The 9352-nt window shown below is 45.7% G+C and overlaps 1 protein-coding gene across 1 annotated transcript; it reads right to left on the reverse strand.

The window, feature by feature from the left end:
* Positions 1-3465: 3465 nt before the first annotated feature.
* On the reverse strand, positions 3466-6954 carry LOC125512128 (D-amino-acid transaminase, chloroplastic-like). Its single transcript, XM_048677203.1, has 5 exons — positions 6696-6954; positions 5671-5726; positions 4841-5019; positions 3891-4564; positions 3466-3760 (listed from the first exon to the last, which is right to left on the reverse strand). Exons 1-5 carry the CDS (start codon positions 6868-6870, stop codon positions 3666-3668), a joined length of 1179 nt encoding a protein of 392 aa, XP_048533160.1. The 5' UTR covers positions 6871-6954; the 3' UTR covers positions 3466-3665.
* Between the last annotated feature and the right edge of the window lie 2398 nt (positions 6955-9352).

Consider the following 9352-nt stretch of genomic DNA (forward strand, 5'->3'; position numbering starts at 1 on the left):
CCGCTTCTGGCTTGGATCACTACCCGCCGTGTGTCGGCGGCGGTGAGGCTGCAGGCTACTGCGCGCGGCCTCCTAGCGCGTCGGCGTGTGCGGGAGATGCATAGTCTGTAGCTGCCGCTCCTCCTAGCTGCGCTTCGCTGCGCAAAGGACCTCGATCTCGTCTGTTGCGTCGGGGATCTTGGGCATCCTGTTTTCCCCATGGGCAGTGACCTCAAAGTCTGTGACATCGGTGGTTAGGGGCGCACCCCTCCTCGTCATACTCCATCGCAAGCCCTCCACTCTTCTCTGTGCGGTGCAGACCAATAGCCGTCCAGGGGGAGACGACAGGGTGTCACCGACAGGAGCGCACCGCGTAGCACCACTACATTCCGCAGGCCGCCGCGAGGGCGCCTCTGCTGGTCGCTCTTGCGACCACTTCCAGGTGGCCATACACATGCACTCCTTTTGTCCAGATGGTTACCATGGGATCCAAGTGGTTGTACACGTGCATGTTCGATGTGCGGATGGTGTTCACTTTTTGTTAAGGGGTCCAAAATAAATCGTCCCAGTCCATTTCAGGTTGAGAGTAATAAAACAAGCCAAAATGTAAAAGGCTTGTTTTTAGGTGTTAGGTTTGTGTTGCGTCGAGTCATGGTTATAAGTTGGTTAGGCTGCAGCTCGAGGACAAGCTGCATGTCCAGGTGGGGTGTAGTGTTAGAGTACGTAATGGGCCTAATGGCCTGGGCTGGTGGTATAGCCCGTTAGTTTTAGGGTTAATTAGAGATAAGGGTCGCTTACTTAGGGGTCAAGTAAGCCTTACTTGGGAGTCAAGTAAACCTCTCTATATAAAGAGAGGAGATGTGTCAATCTAATCAAGCAAGAATTATGAAGTAAATCCCTTCCCTCTTGCCCAGCCGTGGGCAACAAGGCCCCCGGCCGGCCCTCTCGCGCCCTCCTTCTAGCAGCCATAACAATAACATTGATCAACTCTTCTTTAACTTGCTTGGTCGTCTTCATGCTTTCCTTCTATGGGTTTCCCAGACGTGTGAAGAAGAAGTTGGATAGGCCTAGAGCAAGTTTTCTGTGGAGTGGTGAAAAAAATAAACAGGAATACCATTTAGTAGTTTGGGATAGAGTTTGTAGACCTAAAGATTTAGGTGGCCTGGGGATTTTAAACTTAGACAGTATGAACATTGCGCTTTTGTCCAAGTGGTTGTGGAGACTTTTTTAATGATAAAAGGGCTATGGCAGAGACATTTATGGGACAAATATATAGGAAATTCCACCTTTGGTCAAATTCAAAAGAAACAAGGTGATTCACACTTTTGGCAAGGCCTGCTGAAGTGTAAAGACTTATTTCTAACTTTTTGTAGGTTTTGTGTGGGAAATGGAAAGAAAACCAGATTTTGGGAAGATAAATGGATAGGAAAAGAAAGCCTTTCTTCTACTTTTCCTAGTCTATATAACATTTCACAAAATCTGCATATAACATTATGTGACGCCTTGTCCTCTGGTCTTGATAATCTCAAATTTCATAGAGCTCTGGTCGCGAGCAAGGTAGTTCAATGGCAAAAAAGTTAGATCTCTGTGGGAGAATTACTTTTAATGATGAAGAAGACAAATTATTTTGGACACCAGATGTATCAGGAATCTTTAGTGCCAGATATTTCTATTCTGTCTTGCAGATTGGGGAGAAATGTCCCAATCGATTTATGTGGAAAGTTAAAATCCGCCCAGAGTTAAAACATTCATATGGTTGGTTATGAAGAAAAGTATTCTAACCAGGGATGTTTTATTACATAGAGGGGAAGGTGTGAAGAACAATGTTTGTTTTGTGGCAAAAAAGAATCGATTAACCATCTTTTCTTCCAATGCCCCCTAGCTAGATACATGTGGAGTGTGGTGAGTTACAGTGTAGGGGCACCTTGTGATTTCTCTAACATAGACACTTGCTTTAATGTTTGGCTTGGAGGGATTGGCTTAGAAAAAAGAAATTACTTTATGTGGGTGTGGCTGCCTTAATCTGGAGCATCTTAAAAAACAGGAATTTAGGTTGCTTTTAACATGTTTGGCCGGCTGATCCTAGCGTTGTAATGTTCAAAATGTCACATTGGATTAATGAATGGAGTCTTTTGCAGGAGAGGGAGGACGCAAAGGTGGAGCTGCAGTGGGGCACAAAACTGCTGGATCGAGTCGCTGGTGAAATCTTTCAAGCACGGAGGGGGTGGGCGTCTTAGATTCCCAGACTGGAGAATGGCTGAACTGATGCTGCGTAGAGCGCTGAGGAAAAAAAAGTAATATCGGTGTGTCCGGAGTGAGACTGTCATATCTTGGGTGGTTGTTTTGATGTCGGCCTCTCTTTACTTGTATTTGCAGGTTGGGGGGGGGGGGGCGCTTGTTCTGGAGCTGTTAATGCCTCTTATTTCTTAGGTGCTGTTGTGTGATGGATATATGATAAACGACTATTTGGTTTCATTAATAAAATCGGGGGGAGGATCCCTTTTAGTAAAAAAAACAACTTGCCAAAATTTTGGTCATGTCAAAAAATTGGTGGGGCTATATGGCGGCACAAACCAACCATACCCTACACCTTTGATTCCTGCCTCTCTAGCAAATCAATCCACACCATATTTAGAGTGACAAGGAGAACACCCGATCTACAAATCTATCCAAGAAAAACTCAAGTTCGTTGATTCCCTGTGAGACCCTAGCAAATCTTTTTACTCTTGGGTTTGTGGGAAACCCTAGACGGTTGGTGTTACCCGGGAGCTTCCAAGTCATGTGATTGTAGCCCGGGCTCGTTGATGAGTATTTGGATCTCGCCCCAAGAGCTACCCCTAGTGGAAGGGAACCTAAGCATTCAATGTTTGTGGTTCTCGGAGAAGAAGGTGATACATTCGTTGTCGTGGGAGCATTCGTTGTTCCCCACTCTCCAATATAGATTAGCACACCCCCAAGTGTGTGAACTTCGAATTATATCCTTGTCTCCACCACTTTTAGTTGTCTCTTAACCCTAGCTTTACTTGTTGTTTTACTTGCTTGTGTGTTATCTTGCGTAGCTTACTAGCTTGTTGTAACTCATCATATAGGGTTGTATCACCCAGTTGCATTTCTAGAGAATTTATATTTATGCTCTTGACTCTAAAAAGCAACTAAGAAAATAATTTAATTTGGTAGTCTCCTATTTAAACCCCCCTCTCTCTAGTGGACATTATCTACATCTTTGATCCTTCAATTACATCTCCAAATTCAACCATTTACGTGGGGACATTTATTTTGGGTGTTGGTGGTCCGTAAAGATCTCTAACTCGATTACCCCAAACCTCTATCGGCAGACTGAAAATTCCAAATTCCAGATAGAAATCTGGTCAAAATTAGAGCAACACATAGCTTTCGTCATATTAACGCAAACCTCGTTTAGAAAAGGAAACATTTCACTAAAAGCCTCGTCTCTACACTTCAATAGTAGGTATATGTGCAGCAAACTAGAGTAGAAGAGTGTTTTGGTTTAACATGCCTAAAAAGGCATAAGGTTGACACACAAGAGTGGCTCCAAATGATTTCTGCAAAGACCAAAAGGAACACTGCTGCCAGTATATTCATGTAGCTTTTATGTGACACATGGAATTTACAGTATTTATCTCTTTGTTCACGTGTATTCTGCAAGGACTATAATGCAGGGGGTGTCAGTAAGGGACAGGGATACGAACTGAAGGTGGACCAGATCTCATGTCCTCAAGAACAAGGTTGAAAAGTGTTTGAGCAATTGGGCCTTCTTTACCTGTGAAGGAACATGGAAAGCAATCGGCATTTGGTAGATGTTGGAGTTTGCAATAAACCATGAACTGTTTTAAAGAAACTTGACATAATTAAAACTAGCTAACTAAATTTTAAGAAAGAATTCTTCTTACCGGAGCCAATCATCTGATCATCCCACTGAACAACAGGTTTGACAAGAATTCCACTTCCAATGAGCATCATCTCGTCGGCCTCCTTCCCTTCCTGGACACTCACATTCCTTAAAGATATCCCACTGAGCATTCCATTCTCCACTAGCTGCTCGGCAAGGGCCAGAACCCGTTTTGCCGTGCACCCACTCAGGATCTTGTCGAAGCGGGGCATGAGAAGCTCCTTGTTCGGTGTCACAAAGCCAACATTCATGTTTGAACCCTCAGCGACGAAACCCTCATCATCCAACCAGATGCCGGTAAACCCACCATTTTCCTCACCTTCCACCTTGGTGAGTGCATTCGGCAGGTAGTTTACATTTTTCATGACCGCAAATTGTTGAGACTTTACCGGTATGGATGATGTGATCACTTTGCAGCCAGATGGTTCTGGCAAAGATGGACTTTCAATGACGACAGCGTAGAGAGCTGGGTTTCTACAGCCAGATGAAGATAACTGGAAGTCTCCAGGTCCAACAGACAACCAGTACCTGAGTGATCCTTGAGAACATTTTGATGCGCACACAGTTTGAATAAGTACGCTTCGAATTGTTGAACGGTCAAATGGCAATGGGATTTTGGCCATCTGGGCAGAATTCAGGAAGCGGTCGATATGCTGTTCTAACTCATAAAGGTGACTGCCAGTAATATGGAAAGAAAAAAAAAGTTAAGTAATTGATACTGATGAAGTTTGGACCATTACTTAAAAAGAAATTGAGCAAGAAGAATAACCCCTTGTTCACTTGCCAAATTCACACACAACTGCACACACGCATGCAAGAATGAATGCATGTGCGTCGACAAGAAGAAACTTACAAACTTTAATATATATACTAAGAGTAAATGACGGGTTAAGCAGAAAAAAGATAGACATCTTAGAAATTCATGCTAGTTGATAGAAGCAGATTTCTTACCCATCCATAATAGCAGCAGTATCAAAAACACCATGTCCTCTATGGACCATGTGATCATCAATCGGTATCACCATTGCTGAGGGATCTGTGGTAATTCCACCAAAAATACTAGAGTACATGGCCACGTAATTTTGACTTCTAGCACCAGATGCTTGGAACGCATCAAGCCTTTCTGCAATCTATAGGAAATAAAGTTCGGTTTTACTTAAGTTTGTGTTGTGGCACCACATTTCAAGAGAAGATCCTACTTTCATCAATTGCTTCATCAACACATCTTAGACAAATATTGCACTGATAGGAATTACAAAAATCTAATGCAGTTTAGATGCATAATTCATGTTTCCCGTTTTTTCTATATAATCTGATAAAGAAGATGGAACTTAAGAAATGCTCCAAGGCAGTCTCTACTTTCATATAAGTACTAGGGTATGCCTTGAAGGAAAACGTCTGACTGGAAACTTGCCAAATTGAACCCAATGGCAATCCCCAAATGTCTTTCTATAACTCTGCAGATTGTTTACTAATCAAGAAAGCTAAGTGAAGATGAAACAGTGCTTTGAGGTTGCCAAATATACTGTGGTTGCACCAAACAGCTCTGAAGAACTTCAATGCAGAATAGTGTCCATCTAGCGCATGCTAACAGTGTAATGTATAGTGTAGACAATTGTGCGCTAACCAAAACATTAACTACAACGAGTGCAAGAGTAATGAGAACAAGTAGGACAGTTTGTTTCGAAAAGATGAAAGCATCAAACTTCCATGTTTTGCAAATGCCAGCAAAAGATTCCAATTAAACTATAGCAGACAAGACAAGAGACAAAGAAGTCCACCTCAGAGAAAGACAAGAGAGGGACATCAATTGGATTGACAATGGTGCCGGCCGGTGCTGCAGAACAAAATAGCTGTTTAGTTTAATATTATTGCTAAAGGGACTGCTAAGAGTAGTGTTGGTCTCGGTACACACAACGGATTTCATGTATGTGAGAGCAGAGAGCTGAGAATTATGATATTTCCAAAAGTATCTGAATACAACCAGAGATACCTAAAAGGTATCAAAGGGCGAAACACGACCATTTGTGCTCAACTCAGCTGGTGTTAAATATATGCAGTTATTTCAAGCCCAACGAAATCAAGATGTAAGGAGTAGGAAATTATGCTAATTTGTAGAAATACAGTTTTTTGGGGGGAAATTGTAGAAATACAGTTAATTACAGATTCCCATGTTTGACTAGAGGAACTGGCCTCACATTGCATCAGCCTATCGTGAAGGATCATCATGAAACAGAGTCACCAAAACAAACAACACATATCCTGATCAGCATGAGCTCACGATACAGCAACGCTACACATAAACGCAACCATAATATCTTCGCAGACTTAAACTAGTTCATCTTACCAGGACAAACTTACATTACACATATATTGTCACTTAAAATAGTCACATTATTTTAGAAAGGTAAGCCCAATTCACATCAATGATCCATTACACATGAAAAAGAGTTCCAATTCAGCAACCTTTATCGATCCGAACAATATATGTCAACTCGTATACAAGGGAAACAGACTCAAAATCCAGGGCACTTCAAGCAAACTTGGAACGGAACTAATGTTCGTAAATTATAACCGATGAAACGCTCTTTAAGTTCGGGCGAACAAAATGCATGACTGAACAAATTCACTGGACCATGGTAATTGGGAAAGCAGGGCTAGAAAAATGTTTAGTCCTTCTCTGGCACTAACGAAAGCTACGAGAGGGCATCCGCACAAAGCCGATCACCACGGAGCTGGGCACCCCCCGACTGTAACGATGCAGGAAGAACGAAAGGACAGAAGCGATTAACTGCACGCTACAAACCTGCCCGATCGGAGCTCGCGGCGGCTCTAGCCACCGCCGCCCCCCACGAAGGAAGCCCTGCCGGCGCGACGGCTCGGCCCGATGACGGCGCGATTTTCTTCAAAGCGAGGAACGGCTGATGTGATGGGGAGACGCGGTGGCCGGCGGCAGCAGGCGGGGCGGAGAGGTGGGCCATCGGAGGAGAACTGGCAGAGGTGTAAGTGGAATCGTAGGCTATCAGCGACTCGGCACTTCGTCAGAGTCCATTCTGTTTTGGCGAGTACTGGGCGCCGGTGCGCCGGCCCAATAGTTGGGCCGGGCTTGCCCCAGCCACCCGATTGAATTACGCACAGCCGTCTGATTTCGTCTCTCACATCGGTTTTTTTTCCCTCGTCTTTATACTGGTCAACGGCAGTGCCTTCGGAAGCGCATCGTCCCCGCCGCAGCTGGTCGCAGCCTCGCAGGAACAGAAGCTGCCGTTCATGGCGCGCTCGGTCGCGACGGCCAGGCCGCACGTCATCTCCGAGGACGATGCTCGGCGAAGAACCTCTCCCCGCTCTCAATTTAGGTTGCAGATCTGTCATTGATTCAGTTGCTACTTCCCCGTTGACCGGATGAAATTCCCGTCGTTGATGGTCCATGGTTGCAGCGCTCCGGTTTGCCACCCGCTGCCCCCGTTTTCGCCGCTCGCCGCATGAGTTTCCAGGAACGACGACCACCAGTCGCACCATCGAAGGAACGTAGCAAAATATCTCGCTAGTTGTAGAAAAAAGCGACCACGGTTCCAGCAAAAACATCATCGCTGCCGTCGGCAGTCACAGCTCCGCCATGAATTGATGTAGCAAAATACCCCGCCGGTCATAGCAAACAGTGATAACGGTTGCAGCACAATCAGCGGCGCCGCCGTCACGAGTTGCACCACCGCGCAGCTTCCGTCGCCGCCGCTCGCCATTATCAGTTCGCCGTTCCTCTGTTGAAACTTTTCAAAAGACCCGTAGCAGCTATCTCGCGACCGGTTGTAGCTTTTCAGTTTGCGCGATGGCCGCCCACAACTTTTGTCTCTGTTTGAAGCTTTATTAGAAGCCGGTGGTAGCTTCCTTACACGACAGTTGTAGCATTTTTGGGTACTGTTTGCAGCTCCTACTGCACCATTTGTATCCTCCGCTCTTTCTCAGGTTCCAGCAAAAAAAGGTCAGTCGTAGCATTTTGTATCACTGGTTGCAGCTCCGTCGATTGCTGGTCGCAGCTCCACCGCCGTCGGTTTGGTGGTTCCAGCAAAAAAGAAGCCGTTTGTAGCATTTTGTACAGCTGGTTCCAGCTCCGATGACTGCCGGTTGAAGCTCGTCTGCAGGAAGGTGAGGGTGCGCAGGGGACTATGGTAGTAGCAAAAACTTCACCGGTAGTAGCAAAATCGAACTATGGTTGCAGCAAATCATCATCGCCGATGTCGCGAGGTCATAGCTCTGCCTTGATGGAGGTAGCAAAAAACTTCGTCGGTAGTACCAAAAAACAACTACGGTTACAGCAAAACTTGTCATCGTCGGTGCCCCACGACCATACTCTATTTGTATCAAAAATAAAGCCGGTTGTAGCAAACAACGGAGCCGGTTGCAGCTTTTCGGCGTCGTCTATGGCTTCCGTCGTGTATGGTTGAAGCTTTTTTTGCCGCTGGTTGAAGCTTTTCTGTAGCCGGTTGCAACAAAATTAAATGCCAGTTCCAGCTCGCGCTCCGCCCGGTTCCAGCAAAACAGTGATGGTTCTCAGCTCCGGCGATGGCCGGTTGCAGCAGAAAAGAAGGCTGCTTCCAGCTCCCAATCCAGCCGCTTCCAGCAAAAAAAAACTGAGCAGAGTAGCGTGCTCCCTGAGAAGGAGATGGAGGTGTGGAGGAGGAACAGGGAGAGGGGAGGGGGGAGGCTTGCGGCGGTGGATCTCATCGGGGGCATGTGCATGGCGGAGTGTGCTGCGGGCGCGGCCGAAGACATGTGTGCTGGTGGGTGCGGGCGGGAGTTGATGCCTGTGATGCGGGTGCCCCGGCATCCTCGTTACAGGGAAGAAGATAAGGAAAAGAACGATTGAAAACAGTTCTCTCGTTCGCCTTGTTTTTTTAAGGGGTGCTGCTACCATCACCAGTCACACAATTGATACGATCGCAGGACCCGCGCGCGTCCGGCGGATCTGGGAACGTTTCCCTTCTATTTTATGCATAAGTTGGGGCCGTTGGAACCTGGGACCTAGGTGGTCGCACCTCATATGATTATTTGGATTATTCAATTCACATGACTATGCAATTATAAGAGATGCCACTAAGTCGAAAGAGATGATGGACCGAGCCGGAGATTATGCTGCCATCTATATTGGATAAATATCTTCGCAGTCACCTGCTCCAACAACATACACACCGCCTTGAATAGCGGTTGGTACTCCGGTCGTTGTAGCGTACACCACGTACGAAGCAAGTGCGTACAACGGAAAATAACCTGCAAAGGAGAAACACTTTTGTCATTAAAAATAACATCATTTCTACATAGCCAAAGCGACCATAGTAAGGCATACGCTCCTATCCTTATTAGCGTTTTGTACCTATTTGAAATACCGTCCAGCCAATGACCAAAAATATCGGCAACACTTGTGGGCGGATACAAATTTGACGCTATTTGGATGGCTGACCACGTAGTAGG

This window comes from Triticum urartu, chromosome 6, assembly GCF_003073215.2.
Source record: "Triticum urartu cultivar G1812 chromosome 6, Tu2.1, whole genome shotgun sequence".
NCBI lineage: Eukaryota > Viridiplantae > Streptophyta > Magnoliopsida > Poales > Poaceae > Triticum > Triticum urartu.

Excerpts from the sequence above, each read along its gene's own strand:
- LOC125512128 (XM_048677203.1), bottom strand. The coding sequence starts at position 6,870 with ATGGCCCACCTCTCCGCCCCGCCTGCTGCCGCCGGCCACCGCGTCTCC. Across the intron at positions 5,727-6,695 it reads CGCGAGCTCCGATCGGGCAG|CACCGGCCGGCACCATTGTC; the intron begins GTTTGTAGCGTG and ends TTTGTTCTGCAG. Across the intron at positions 3,761-3,890 it reads TGATCAGATGATTGGCTCCG|GTAAAGAAGGCCCAATTGCT; the intron begins GTAAGAAGAATT and ends GTTCCTTCACAG.